Below are 16,122 nucleotides of genomic sequence, written 5' to 3'. Positions count from 1 at the left end.
GACAGGTTAACAAATGGGCTGCCTGACCAATAGCTCTAAAAGAGCAGAAATGAGGGTGGAGCTGAGCCAGAGAGGACCTTCATCCTACATTCCTGTTTCCCCTGGACTCTCAAAGCGAGGAAGCTCAGTCTCTTTGGCAGATGTGGTAGGGATTAGGGGAAGTGCTTATTCAAGCACTGATGTTGGTCTCACCCTCTGAGTTTCTGGATCAGTAGGTTTGGCGTGGGGCTCAAAAGTCACTTTTTAAAAAGTTCTCAGGGCTTCCCTGATGGCCCAATGATTAAGAACCTGCCTTGCAATTCAGGGGACACTAATTTGACCCCTGGTCTAAGAAGGTCCCACCTTTCATTGACTACTACTGAGCCAGTGATCTAGAGCCAATGAATTCTACAACATGAGTTGTTGTAGAAGCCACAACAACTGAAGCCAGATTGCTTAGAGCCTGTACTCCACAGCAAGGAATGCCACTGCAGAAATAGCAGGCGCATCAAAAACTAGAGTGTAGCCCCACTCTCTGCAGCTAGAAAAAGCCTGAAAGCAGCAGTGAAGACCCACCACAGCCAAAAATAAAATAAGTGGTAAAATAAATCTTTAAAAATAAGATTTTAAAAAGTTCTCAATTGCTGTTGATGCTGCTGGTTGGGGGACAAGACATTGAGAGCCACTGTAGCAGGTGGAGCTACTCCATTGTTATTTTATCTGTACAGTTTTTGGAATAATAGATTCTTCAGAGAAAACAATGTGGAAAACATCTAAATTTCATGCTCCTTCAAACTTCCTCCTGGAAGTGAAATGCCTGTGACTCCAGGATTTTATTACAAAGCTCAAAGTAGGTAGAACACTGCTGGCACAGTGCAGTATTTAAGAGCATCAACAAAAAGAACTTCCAGTTCCATGACTTAGAGGCTGTGTGCCTTGGAAGTAGTTACTGCCCCTCTCTGAATCTCTCTCTTCTCTACTGAATGGGTACCATACTGGATTCAGATAAAAACACTAAGCCCAGAGTTTAGTGCAGAATAAATCCTCCATAAATGGCAGGGCTATCTGACATTCAAAGACCACAAGCCTTGAAATAGCCAAGGTCACAGGGACAACCAGAACCTGAGGCAGAGTCTCACATGCCAGCCATCCCCTCTTCCAAACTGTGTTGTTTTGATTCTAGAAACAAGTGCCTTAAGAGAAAACCCTGGGAACCAAATTCACCTCATTGACTGGGACAAGCCTGGTGGCCAACTGGACAATTACCTATAGTTGGCTATGGCTCAGGCTCCCAGGTGGCCCAGTGGTAAAGAATCTGCCTGCAGTGCAAAAGACCCAAGAGGCAGAGGTTCCATCCTTGGGTTTGGAAGACCCCTGGAATAGGAAATGGCAACCTTCTCCAGTGTTCTTGCCTGAAAAATTCCATGGACAAGGAGCCTAGCAGGTTACAGTCCATGGAGTGGCAAACATGCACACATGCACCTATATGACTTAGACTCGGGATTTCTCTGATTGGCACTAATCTAGGGAGCAGATGTGAAAGAAAATCTAAATCAGAATTCTCCATCCAGCAACTTTCTATTCTTTCTTAGAAACCATCTGTGCGTACAGGTGTAGGCATACAGACACTAGGATAAGTCATGCTTAAATGGAAAAGACTAAGCCTTATTGACCTACAAACTATTTGGAGCTTACTCCAAGGTCCCAGTTCTGGCCAGACATTACCTTGCTCACAGCTCAATTCAGACCCTGGACCTCAGGATCTTTGTTTGAGATAGAGATTGTTTCTGAGGGTCCTGTGACACAGTAGTTACCCTGGGTGATTCCTGAGTCTGATTTTCCTGCTGGGTCATGTTTATCCTGGACTTGGGCTCTCACAGCCACTGCAGAAGAAGCTTGGCTGCATGTTGTTTCTGAAACCCAAGCCCCCAGCTCCCACTTGGAGGTCTTCTCACCCATTGCTCACTACAGAGAACAGTTTTCTTCTCTCTCTGGTATAAACCTCCAGTCTCAGGTCAAACTGCCTGGCATCTTCCTGCAAGAGACAGGAATCTCATATCCCCAGAGCCAGGTGGTGGGTGAGTGAAGGACCATAGGTGGAGGCCAGGGAGACCTGGAGGGCAAGGGAGCCCACATCAGAGAAGCTGTTTCTGAGTTAATGCTGAGTGATGCCCTTTAAGAAGGTGCACCAGTGCTGCTACATGTTTCTTTTACTATTTTTTTCCCAAAGGACATTAGGGAATAAATTTTGAAATAAAATCTGATTTTCCTCTTTCTGAATTACTTCATTCTGTATGACAGACTCTAGTTCCATCCATAACTATGCATGTGATACAATTTTCTTCCTTTTTTAAGGCTGAGCAACATTCTGTCATATATATGTCACATCTTCTTTAACCTCTCCTCCGTTGATAGGCATTTAGTTTACTTCCACGTCCTGGCTATTGTAAATAGTGCTGCAATGAACAATGGGATACATGTATCTTTTGGAATTATGGTTTTCCTTGGGGATGTGTCCAGGAGCAAAATATATATGGAATCTAGAAAAAGTAGTACAAATGGACTTACTTATAAAGCAGAAATAGAGACATAGATGTAGATAGCAATCATATGGGCAACAAGGAAGACAATGGGAGGGATAAACTGAGGGACTGGGGTTGACATGGACACATTACTATGTATAAGGTAGATAACTAATGAGAACCTACTGTATAACACAGGGGATAAAAAAATGTACAGTCTGTTTATGGGATATGTGTTAATTAACCTTAAAAATGCAACCAATGGATTGCAGCACAACAGGCTTCCCTGTCCTTCACCATCTCCTGGAGTTTGCGCAAACTCCTGCCTGTTGATTCAGTGATGCCATCCAACCATCTCATTCTCTGTTGCCCCCTTCTCCTCCTGCCCTCCATCTTTCCTAGCATCAGGGTCTTTTCCAATGAGTCGGGTCTTCATATCAGCTGGCCAAAATATTGGAGTTTCACTCATCTTCTCGCTCTATTAAATGATTACCATATAATCTGTAACTCAGAAAAAAGCACTGAGCCTACAACTTGGTGCAGAATAAACCCTCTGTAAATTACAGGGCTGCAAGCATAATCAAGACAATATCTAAGGCCACATCTGATGGAGAGCCTCCTATGCCAGCCATTTCCTCTGCCAATTTGCGATGCTTAGATTATGAAAGCCAACACTTTAAAAGCAAGCCTGAAATATTGTAAAGTAATTAGCCTCCAACTAATAAAAATAAATGAAAAAAATAAAGTAAAATCAGTGTCTTTAGAAGCAAAAAATAAATAAATAAATAAAAATAAAAGCAAGCCTGGGTGTCTCTGCCTGGAGTTCAACCTATTGGCTGGGAAAAGTCTGTCTTCTGATGGCCAATTTGACAATTCTTTAACATTGGCTTTGGCTTCAGGATCAGGGTTTTTCTGATTGGCACTAACTTCAGGGAGCAGGAGTGAAAGAAATCTAAATCAGATTTCCCATTCCAATGACTTTCTCTTTATTCTTGGAAATCTTCTGGGGCCTGTTGGTGATTGTAGGTTTAGGGATGTTCAGAGAATTCATGCCTGAATTGGAAGGCTAAGCCCTGTTGACCTACAAATACTTTGAGGCTCACTGCCAGGTCCCATTAAATTTCTTGCAGCTCATTTCATGCCCTGGGCCTTGAGAGAGTTCTTTTTTGGAAAAATAGTTTTTGGGCTTCTTGTGACACTATAGGTGCCCTGGATTGCTCATGAATCTGGATTTTAATGCTGGGTTTTGTTTATTCTTGATATGGACTCCCATAGCCACTGGAGAAAAAGCTTGGGTATATGTGGTTCCTGAGACCCAGGACTCCAACTCCCACCTGGGAGTTAACACCACCCCCCAGGCCCCATTTCCCACTGAAGTTGTGGGAGAACAGAATTCTGCTCTCCCTGGTGCAAATCCCCAGTCTCAGATCCAATTGTCTGGGATCTTCCTACAGGAGGCAGGAGCCCCACATCCTTCAGGGCCAGCTGGGGGGTTAGTGAAGGATGACAGGTGAGTAGGGAGACATGGAGGGCACGGGACCTAACATCAGTGCACTGCTTTTGAATGGATGCTGCGAGAAGGTCTTCAGGAAGGTGGGTTCAGTGTTGTTACATTTTTCTTTAAATATTTTTCCCCCAAGGGACACTGGAGAGTAAATTGTGATGTAAAACATGGTGTTCAGTCTCTGGTCACAAATTTTATTTAAAATCTTGTGTGTGATATATATGTGGCCACCCTGTAGCCTCTGGTTTGAGAAAACTGTTAAGCCTGGAACTCTAACCTGTCCCACAATGATCTTTATAATATTAGAGGAGAAAATGCATGTCTTTGTTTTTCTAGACCTGAGACCTCCCTCGGTCTGTGGGCTTGGGTGGGGATGTTGCTGGGGCTGGAATTGCCTTTGCACCCCCATGATTCTGCCACACCAAATATAAATTTAAATTTCATAAGAGACATTTACCATTAGCTCTTGAGTGAGTATGTGTATGATTTTATATGAATAAGATTTTGTTTCAGGTGCTATTCGCTACGTGATATTTCTTTTTACTTAAGGCTGTCACTATTTCAAATCTAGTGTGACCTAATAAATTACTTATTTTATTTCTCCATACTTGCTTCTGCCTCATCCTTCCCAGTCTCAGGAAGACACCGTCAAATTGTAGGGGATTCCATGGAAACTCCTTTATCCTTCCATTTCAACCTCCTTGTAAAAGCAAGGTGCTTCTGATTTTGCCCCCAGAACATCCTCAAAGCTGTTCTGGAGGCCACTCAAGTGCTGTCCCTCACCTTCTTCCTGGAGCAGCAAAGGGTCTCCTGCTGGCCTCCTGTTTCCTTGTTAACCCTCCCAACATGGTCCAGCAGCAATCAGGTGAACTGGGAAATGGGCAGCAAGTCATGTCTTTACTCACAAAATAAGTATCAAAGTAAGTCAAGTATTATCAATGTAATATCAATAATTACTTAGAAAAGGGGCCAATGTGGTTATAGTTCTGCTCCATGAGTCCAGAGAATATGCCTGAGGTTAATTGCCATCTCAGGTGCATCCTCTGTGGGAAGAACTGCAAAGACAATGTGTACCGGTAGCAGCTGCTATTTTGGGGACAAGGTTAGATGGGACTGATCCATGCTTATTTCACTCCTCACCCTAAGTTCACACAGAGTCAACACTGACCACCTTCACTGGCTCTCAGACATGAAAATGTACTCCTTCACAGAACTAACTAGTCATGTCTCCCTCTGCTCATGTTTTCAGATTTAGTCTTTGCAAGTCAGTTGGCTGTCCTGATCTCAACATTTTAGGAGGAAAACCCTCAAAGAAGACTGTCTCCTAGGCCACACCTGTTTATTTTCTAAACATCACCCAATGAAAAGCCTTTAATGTCTGTCTTCCCCAAATAAAAAATAAAAATATCCATGAGGCTGTTTGAGTCATTCACAGGGTCCCTTTAGGAATGGCCACTGCCACACTGCTCCTTAGTACTCACTAGGATTTTGACCAGATATACTTTAGGAAAGTCAGGACTTAAGCCTGAATAGTCAACTGCATCTCCAATTGCACAGTCCTTGCTCTCTGATTACACTCACAATCTGCTGTGTTTCCCATATAATCCCTAAGAGATAACTTGGAAGCAAAAGGAGTTAATTTGGTTTCCTTAGGAAATGACACCCCTACCTTTATGAAGCTGTTTAATTTTGATATTTAATAAATTTATTTGGCCAAAGATCTCCCAACAATGATGTATTCAGGACACTGCTTTTGTTTTTGTTTTTTGTATGGTGTCAGGAACTCATAACCTTTCTCCTACTCAGAAATATAACTGTCCATTTTAGCAAAACTCAATCCAATTGTATGGTGTGAATCAAGGAATAAGTCCTGGATTCCTCACCCCCCACCAAACCCCATTCTTTCTCTTTCAAGAATGGAGTCTGACTCAATCAATTCACCAGGAGATTAACAGTAACCCAATCAGGATTAACCTGATGGACACTCTGGAATCTAATCAGGTAGTGCCTTGTGATTGGAAGTTAGCAGTTAGAAGGAGGGCAGATGTGGTTAGAAAGTTCTATAAAAGCCTGAAGCACCAGAGAAGAGACACAGAAGCTTTTCACTGTAGAGTCAATGCCTGTGTTCTCCACTAGGTTTGATCTGAGCAGCCCCGCAACCACATCAGATCTGGTAAGTTACCAACTTCAGGGAAGATATTCTGCTAATGCCAGGAGGTATGAAAGATGGTATGCAGTCTGACATGACAGGAAGAGTTTTCCTCTTTCTTTTGTTTTGGTTAACAAATTTTAGGCTTTCTTTTTGGCTCAAAGTGTAGCTTTGCCTTCATCCTAAACATTTTGATTTTGGCTTTGGTTTATATCAATTACATGTCTTATCAAGCAGTTTTTTCTGGATAATAAAAGACATCTAACTGTTTGAAATGCTATTTCTTGACATTAAAGTTTTAATCTATGTACAAATGGCATTTCTTTTAAGGTATCTCCTTAATCCTTCCAATCAAAGTTAACTGTGGGAACTGAGGATGGAAGTTCAAGTTCCACATGACCTTCCATCCCCATAATTTGGGCCCTGTGTGATTCTTTACATGTTTTCACCTTTGAAAAAGGGAGTCAACTTGTTCAATCTCCTGATACAAATGCACAACAGGGAAACACATTAAGCAAAGCAGTGGAAGGAAATGAATGAGCTACTGGTTGCCTTTCTTCATTCTTCATACTGGAGAGATTCTTGCTCTAGTGCCAGGAGGGGCAGACCTATGGCTTAGTGCCTACCAAATCCAGACTGGAAGCCAGACAAACTGAGTTTCTTCCATTCTGGTTCATCATTTCCAAGGCAATGACTTTGGCTCTGATTTAATTTCCCTGAGGGATGGGGAGAGAGACCACCCTTATGGGTATGATCAACCTGAGAAGAATGCTTTGTCCTCTTGCATTTTCACAGGATTCCATTCAGAGAAGAGTCATGAGTGCTTACAACCCACCAAGACTTGTGAATTTGGCAGCAATGAGCCTAGTGAGAGATGAGGCCTTGGCCATCTCCTCTTTGGAGTATCTGCCCATGGAGCTCTACCCACCACTGTTCATGGCCGCCTTCTCTGGCAGACACAGTGAGACCCTGAAGGCCATGGTGCAAACTTGGCCCTTTGCCCGCCTGCCTCTAGGAGGACTGATGCAGAAGCCTCACCAAGGAACCATACAAGCAGTGCTGGGTGGTCTTGATGTCCTGTTGGCCCAGAAGGTTCACCCCAGGTGAGTCCAATCCAGGTAGTTTGGTAGGATCTTGGGTGTCCTAGAAGACACTGCTGGTGTCAGAGACAGTGAATGACCAAGGGTTGGACCAGAGACTTCTGAAAAAGCTCAGAAGCTTTGAGCATTGCTGAGATCACATTGGGAAATACCTTACAAAAGTATAATGAGAAGGATGGAAGAGGAAAAGGAGCTGGAGGAAAGTGAGCAAGAGAGGAGAGAGAAAAGACAGAAGGTGATATCAAGAATGTGAAGTAAAAGCACAGATGGGAAGTTAGGATGTTGCTTAAATTCTGAGGCTGTAGTTTCATTTAGTGTATATTTTAAAGAATCTCACCTGATCTTCTGTTTCCCCACAGGAGATGCAAACTGCAGGTGCTGGACTTGAGAAATACTGGCCAGGACTTCTGGAACATATGGTCTGGAAACATGAACCATGTGTCCTCAAGCTCACTGATGGCGCCAGTGGCTGAGGACATGTCAAGGACAAAGCACCCATTGACTCCCTTGGTGGTATACATAGAACTTTGTCTCAAGACAAAGACCTCGATCAAATTCCTCACCTACCTCCTCAGGTGGGTGCAGCAACGGAAAGGCTCCATACACCTGTGCTGTAAGAAGATAAAAATTATTTCAAGGTCCAAGGAAAATATTAAGAAAATTCTCAGTATGGTGAAGCTGAACTGTGTACAGGAGGTAGAATTGAGTCTCAACCAAAAGCTGTCCACCCTGGCCAAGTTTTCTTCTCTCCTGGGCAAGATGAGAAATGTTCAGAGACTCTTTCTCTCCCCGATTCATGGGTCTGTTGCTGAGGAACAGGACCATCAGGCTTTTCTGCAATTTACCTCTCAGATCCTCAGGCTGCAGCACCTCCAGGATCTCCATATGGAAGGTCCAGCTTTCCTCGAAGGCCGCCTGAACCAGATGCTCAGGTAAGGGACCAGCGCTGGTTGAGTAACAGTGAACACAGTAGTGAAACATCAAATGCACTGTCTCATTTGCTGCTCTACTGTGACCTGTGGTCACACATAAGCAGAACAATCAAGGTGTGAGAAAACCAGTATAGAAGCTCTGGAAAGGGACACCAGGTTAGGAATCTATGAATTAAGGGGGCGTAAATATAATGCAGGCATGTATGTGATTTCTTCTTTGGGAAGAGATATCTCTGTTCGGATGACTTAGGTAAACAGGTTAGTGAAGGTGGCATTGACAAGGACAAACCACATCAGACATTAGCATTTCTAAAAAGAAACTCTGTGGTCACTAATCTGTGACCACAGTGAGCCTGTCTTAAAGTCCCAGCCCTTAAAGGTGGTCTTGTGTTGCATATAAGGTAATATTCTGGAAGTGCATGATTCTGAAGTTAATGGTAAAGCAGAAGCAAAAGGAGAGTGAACAATGATAGAAGGTTTGTAGATGATGCCCGGTTGGAAGTTGCAGAAGTTTGGCAGCCCCAGGGCAATGTATGGAGTCTTATTGTTTCTACATGTCTTCCAAGTGCTTGACCTGGCCAGAGATACAGGCATCTGGAGCCCAAGCATTGACTGAAGAGATCTGAATTAAAAGCATATTTATCTCATCTCCCAGTACTAAAATTCAGTGGTGTCCACACTTGATGGTGACTGTCTCAGGCTCTCCTTTGAGCATTTCTAGTGCATCCATTATCTTCATTCATGCTCCTAAGGAAGTGGAGTATGTTGTACTCTGCTTGACATATGAGGAAAAGGAGTTTTCAAGATTCTTTGAGCTTGATCCAGTCACAAAATGAAAATGGCAGGACTTAGGTAAAATGAGACTGGACATTCTGGGTATTGAGTTTTATCAGACGGTAATAACAAATTTGGCTTCAGGCCAATAATTTACCTCTCAAGTGGAGATCACTTATCACTCTGGTTTTCCATATCTAATTGCTGGTTTTTCTTTTTTTTCCCTCCAGATGTCTGAAGACCTCCTTGTACAACATCTCAATAACCAACTGCCTCCTTACAGAATCAGACTTGACTCATCTGTCCCAGTGTAGGAACATCTGTCAGCTAAAGGGCCTGAATCTGAACGGTGTTACCTTGACCAACTTTCGTCCTGAGCTCCTCCAAGTTCTGCTGGAGAAAGTTGCAGGCACTCTTGAAGAGCTGGACTTAAACCTGTGTGGGATCATGGACTCCCACCTTATGGCCATCCTTCCTGTCCTGAGCAGCTGCTCCCAACTCAGGGTCCTCAGCATATGTGGGAACCTCATCTCCATGGCTGTCCTGGAGAGTCTCCTGTGTCATACTGATGGGTTGTCTGATTTAAGTCTAGAGCTTTATCCTGCCCCTCGGGAGAGTTACAGTTCTCTGGGTATTCTTCACCAGGAGAGACTTGCCCAGCTAAAAGCTGAGCTTTGGGAGATCCTTACAGACTTAGGACGTCCCAGGAAGATTTGGGTTAGCCCCAGCCCCTGTCCTTACTGTGGTGATGACATGTGTGATCACTTGAGTCCCAATGCATAATACTGCAATACCCTGCCTGCTGCAGCTGCTAAGTCACTTCAGTCATGTCTGACTCTGTGTGACCCCATAGACAGCAGCCCACCTGGCTCCTCTGTCCCTGGGATTCTCCAGAAAAGAATACTGGAGTGGGTGGCCATTTCCTTTTCCAAATACCCTACCTAGGCGGTTCCTTCTATCATAAACGTTCTTCTGGATATTTGGAAACTGAAATCTAGGACATAGGTCCATTATGAAGGGAAAATGCACCCCTGGTTTCTGATATCTGCTTAGTGTGATTGAGAGAAGTAAATGTGATCCAGCAAGAGTGCATGATTCTAGAAGGATGTGTTGATTTGGGTAGTTGCTGGGGACTTTTAGAGACATGTTTATAAAGTCAAATATGAACTTGAATTTCTGGATGATTCAGTTTGAGTTATTTCTGTATGCAAAGTTGTACAAATGATCAGAAATAAAGAGTTTCATTGTAAATGAAAAAATGTTGTCCATGATATTATCATGCTTTCTGTGTTTACATCTCCAGAATTTCCAGTTACTAATGCAAGTGAAAAGCACTCCATAGACTATGATCTGAAACTCCATCATTCCCTTATTAGTTTTTTCCTTTTGATTTCCTTACTTTCTTCTACTGGTTAATACAAGCAACAAAGGAAACATACTCAGTGTCCTCAACAACACATCCCAGTTGGAAACAAGATGGCAGAGGGGTAGGTGGATGTGGAGTACATCTCTGTCTACAGGTACATCAGGAATATACCTTCAGACACAGAAGTGCTTGCAGAACTCCAGCTGAGAGTAGGCAGGAGTACCTGACCACTGGAAAAGAATATATAGAACCACACAAAACTCAGTAGGATGAAGGAACTAGGGGGAAAAACCAGAGTGTTAGTAGGACTGGACCTGCCCTCAGTGGGTGGGGGAACTGAAACAGGGGTCTGGTCCCCACATTGGGGCAATTGCCTTGGTCAGAGAAGAAACATTTGAGGCTGAGAGTGAAGAAGCTGATCTTTGACAGCCTAAATCAAATGAGAATCAGACAATCCTTGCCACAGCCCTATTTACCCCAGACAGGGATGCAGGTCACCTAGAAGGTGAAATAGCTAGGAGTTGGAGTTTAGGGATTGTGGAACAATCCCAGGGCAAGGGCTGCTGTTGACTGCTGGGAGACTGACCAAGGGGATGTGAGGGAGGAGATTGTGGTGAGAAATGTCTGTGGAGGAAAGCCAGGCAGCCATGGAAACAAGACAATACTGCTGAGTCATGCATAGGAGGTGGGGCCATCACCATAGCCTCTTTCTCCCCACCTGTCAGCATTGGCAGTTGAATAATAGAGAGGCTGCACATCAAGCGCCTGATGCATGGAACAACACAGTAGGACCCCACCCAGGGTGCCTGATGCAACGAACAACAGGGTGGGACCCCAGCCAGGGTGGCCAATTTATGTGCCTGAGGTGCTGAACAGCAGAGAAGGACCCCAGGCAAGGGAACCCTCTAAGTACCTGAACCAGTGGAGCAATGGAGAAAGACTAGCCAAAGAGGCCTGATCGCCAGCTGCCAGAGGCTCCAAAATACTCTGTTAGGGCCATAACTGCTGCAGCTGAGGCAGTCCGTGTCCCTGCACATTTGGCGCCACCAGGGTTCCCATGACCCAAGCAGCTGTGCCACGTTCAGGCTCAGCCCTCACCTCACTGGGACAGCGCTGTCATAGGCAAGAAAAGTCTTGCTTCTATGTATGTGGGGTTGCTTCAGTCGTGTCCAACTCTTTGCAGTCCTGTGGACTGTGGCTTGCCAGGCTTCTCGGTCAGTGGGGTTCTCCAGGCAACAATACTGGAGTGGGTTGCCTTACCCTTCTAGAGCACTATTTTTCCTGTTTCTCTAGCCACCACCTCCCCTGAGTACCTGGTGATGCCAGCGCCCCTGCGACCCAAGCACCTGCACCACTTCAACACTTGATACTCACTGAGGCAGACTTAAGTCCTCCAGGACAGCCCCAGGAGCAAGTGCCAGTGGATGACCCGCATACAGAGGTGAAGATGAAATCACAATTGAAACCCATGGGCAGTGTGGATAAGGAAGAGGACCCAAAACCTTCCCACCAGTTGTGCAAGCTGCAGGTTAAATCCACACAATCAACTAGGCAGACTCTGTCTATGGAATATATAAAAGGACATTGAGAGCTCCCACAAAAGGAACCACACTTGTTCTGACAGCTGTGGACAGTGGAGGCAAGAACACACAGGAGTAGGACCAGATCAGAGTTTGAGCTGGCGCCACAGCATGTTCAGAGACCAGCACAGTGTTGGAGGGCATCCTAGGGAGACAAGGTGGACTGTAACGCCCAGCGAGGGAAAGGACACTGACAGCAAAAGCTAAAGAAAAGCATTTATTAGTCGTATATTTTGACTTTTTCTGCAGTTTCTTCTGATTTTTTCCCCTGTTTTCCTTCCTCTGTTGTAGTTGTCGGTTTTATTAGCACTATGAAACCTATTTACGCTTTTGAGATGTGTTTAATCATACTTTTTGGTTCTGTTATAAACCTCTGCCTTTATGTTGCCCTTTTGCAGTTCTATAAAGTCTTCCTTTTCTACTTTTTTCCCCTTTTTTAATTTAAATTTTTAATTTTTTTAAGCTTATTATTTTTCTACATTTATTGCTTTGTTTGCTTTTCCTACTGTTCTCTTCCTCTTAATCTTTATATATATATATATATACATATATATATATAAATCTTCTTTATCTACCTCTATCTAACTTTGCATTTCTATTCTTTCTTTCTTTTCTTTCTTTTTCTCACCATATTTGTTCATTTTGCTTTCATTACCTTTTTATTTCAAATTTGGTACCTTGCTTTAGTTTTGTTTTCCAGCTTGTCCCTTAGTTTTGTTCTTTTTTTTCCATTTATTTTTATTTATTGGAGGCTAATTACTTTACAATATTGTAGTGGTTTTTGTCATACATTGACATGAATCAGCCATGGATTTACATGTATTCCCCATCCCGATCCCCCCTCCCACCTCCCTCTCCACCGGATCCCTCTGGGTCTTCCCAGTGCACCAGACCCAAGCACTTGTCTCATGCATACAGGTGATCTGTTTCACTATAGATAATATACATTTTTTTTATTAGTTGGAGGCTATTTACTTTACAATATTGTAGTGGGTTTTGTCATACATTGACATGAATCAGCCATGGATTTACATGTGTTCTGTTCTTAATTGATGGATATCATTTTTGGTTTCCTTTGTTCACTGGGTCAATCTATTGTACTTTATTTTTGTTGGACTATTTGATTCTGCTTATGAGTGTATGTGTTTTGTGTATGTTGTTTTAATTATTATTTGCCTGATTTTGTAATTGCTATTTGTCTGGGATTTGTCTTTGGTTTCTCATTTTGGGGTATTTGTTTTAAACCCATCTAATGTCATAACAAACCACCTGTGAAATCTCCATTCCTGGCCAGAGATCAAGCCCCAAGCCTTTAAAGTGGGAGTGCTGACTCCAAGACCCTAGACTACCAAAGAAATCCTAACCCTAGGGAGTATCAAAGAGTGAGAACTCCCACGAATGCAAACACTTGTATATAAGACCGAGCATCACCCAACTACCGGCAGCACCCTGTGCAGGCCACCTCATCCAAACAACAAATAAGACAAAAATACAAACCCAATCATCAGCAGACAGGATTACTAGCTCACTCAGCCCTGTTCATCAGAGGGAAAAATAAAACTCACCTCCTCCCACTAGAATGTAAGCACAAAGCTATACTTTACATGCAGCTCACACAAACCACTGGACCAATCTTTAGAGGGCAGAAACCAAAAGAAAGAAAGAGTTCAGCCTTGAAACCTGGGAAAAGGAGACCTCAGACACAATAAGTTAAAAAAAATAATGAAAAGGCACAGAAATACTGCACAAATGAAGGAACAAACTAGAAACACACAAGTCCAAATAAGTTAAGAGGAAATAGGCAAACTACCTGAAAAAGAATTCAGAATAATGATAGAAAGATGATCCAAAATCTTGAAAATAAAATGGAGGAAATGCAAGAATCAATTAACAAAGACCTAGAAGAATTAAAGGATAAACACGAAGAAACAAACAATTACTGAAATTAAAAATACTCTAGAAGGAATCAAGAGAAGAATATCTGAAGCAGAAGAATGGATTAGTGATCCAGAAGATAAAATGGTGTGGAAATAACTGCTGAAGAGCAGAATAAAGTAAAAAGAATGAAAAGAACTGAGCATAATCTCAGAGATCTCTGGGACAGATTAAATGCACCAACATTCGAATTATAGGGGTCCCAGAAGAAGAAGAAAAAAAGAAAGGGTATGAAAGAATGTTTGAAGAGATTATAGTTGAGTTTGACCAAGCTCTGGGAGTTGGTGATGGACAGGGAAGCCTGGTGTGCTGCAGTCCATTGGATCACAAAGAGTTGGACATGAATGAGTGACTGAACTGAACTGACAGTTGAAAAATTTCCCAACATTGAAAAGGAAATAGTCAATCAAGTCCAAGAGGTACAAAGAGCCCCATACAGGATAAACCCAAAGAGAAACACACCAAGGCAAATACTACTCAAACTAACAAAGATTAAACACAAAGAAAGACTATTAAAAGCAGCAAGGGAAACCCCATATGCTTAACAGCTTATCTTTCAGCAGAAACTCTGCAGGCCAGAAGGGAATGGCAGGATATATTTAAAGTACTGAAAGGGGAAAATGTACAATGAAGATAACTCTACCCAGCAAGGATCTCATTCAAAACTGGTGGAGAAATCAAAAGCTTTACAGAGAAGCAAAAATTAAGAGAATTCAGTTCCATCAAACCAGCTTTACAACAAATATTAAAGGGACTTATATACTCAGGAAATACAAGAGAGGAAAAAGATCTACAAAAACAAACCCCAAACAATTAAGAAAATGGCAATAAGAACATATATATCATGCAATCATTCAGTTTAGTCACTCAGTCCTGTCCGACTCTTTACAACCCCATGGACTGCAGCATGCCAGCCTTCCCTGATCATCACCAACTCCTGGAGATTGCTGAAATTCATGTCCATCTAGTCGATAGTGCCATCCAACCATCTCTTCCTCGGTCATCCCCTTCTCCTCCTGCCTTCAACCTTTCCCAGCATTAGGGTCTTTTCCAGTGAGTCAGTTCTTCACATCAGGTGGTCAAAGTATTGAAATTTCAGCTTCAGCATCAGTCCTTCTAATGAACCAGGGCTGATTTCCTTCAGGATTGACTGGTTTGTTCTCCTTGCAGTCCAAGGGACTCTCAAGAGTCTTCTCCAACACCACAGGTCAAAAGCATCAATTCTTCACTGCTCAGTTTTCTTTATAGTCCAAATTTCACATCCAAACGTGACTACTGGAAAAACCATAGCTTTGACTAGATGGACCTTTGTCAGCAAAGTAATGTCTCTGCTTTTTAATATGCTGTCTAGTTTAGTCATAGCTTTTCTTCCAAAGAGTGTCTTTTAATTTCATGGCTGCAGTCACCATCTTCAGTTATTTTGGAGCCCCCCCCAAATAAAGTTTGTCACTGTTTCCATTGTTTCCCCATTTATTTGCCATGAAGTGATGGGATGGGATGACATGATCTTCATTTTTTAAATGTTAAGCCAACTTTTTCACTCTCCTCTTTCATTTTCATCAAGAGACTCTTCAGTTCTTCTTTGCTTTCTGCCATAAGGGTGGTGTCATCTACATATCTGAGGTTATTGATATTTCTCCTGGCAATCTTGATTCCAGCTTGTGTTTCATCCAGCCGGGCATTTTGCATGATGTACTCTGCATCGAAGTTAAATAAGCAGGGTGACAATATACAGCCTTGACGTACTTCTTGTCCAATCTGGAACCAGTCTTTTGTTCCATGTCTGATTCTAACTGTTGCTTCTTGACCTGCATACAGTTTTCTCAGAAGGCAGGTAAGGTGGTATAGTACTCCCATCTCTTTAAGAATTTTCCATAGTTTGTTGTTATCCACACAGTGAAAGTCTTTGTTGTAATCAATAAAGCAGAAATAGATGTTTTTCTGGAACTCTCTTGCTTTTTTGATGATCCAACGGATGTTGGCAATTTGATCTCTGGTTCCTCTGCCTTTTTTAAATCCAGCTTGAACATCTGGAAGCTCATGGTTCACATACTGTTGAAGCAGGGCTTGGAGAATTTTGAACATTATTTTGCTAGCATGTGAGATCTTTCTAAAGAGAAGATGAGCACATGTCCTTCTACTCTGCCAGCAGTAAATAAATAGATATACATCAGTAATTATTTTAAATGCAAATGGATTAAATACTCCAGCAAAAAGACACAGACTGGCTGAATGGATACAAAAGCATGACCCATATATATGCTGTCTACAAGAAACCCAC

General features: G+C 42.7%; 1 protein-coding gene across 1 annotated transcript; it reads left to right on the top strand.

Annotated features, from left to right (window-relative positions):
- The first annotated feature begins 4,025 nt into the window (after positions 1-4,025).
- On the top strand, positions 4,026-9,743 carry LOC110142834 (PRAME family member 8-like). The gene is made up of 5 exons (XM_070473740.1): positions 4,026-4,094; positions 4,742-4,870; positions 6,950-7,257; positions 7,614-8,186; positions 9,191-9,743. Exons 1-5 carry the CDS (start codon positions 4,026-4,028, stop codon positions 9,741-9,743), a joined length of 1,632 nt encoding a protein of 543 aa, XP_070329841.1.
- Positions 9,744-16,122: the final 6,379 nt, after the last annotated feature.

The sequence above is a fragment of the Odocoileus virginianus genome, chromosome 11, assembly GCF_023699985.2.
Source record: "Odocoileus virginianus isolate 20LAN1187 ecotype Illinois chromosome 11, Ovbor_1.2, whole genome shotgun sequence".
NCBI lineage: Eukaryota > Metazoa > Chordata > Mammalia > Artiodactyla > Cervidae > Odocoileus > Odocoileus virginianus.
This window is presented reverse-complemented; position numbering and strand designations above follow the sequence as displayed.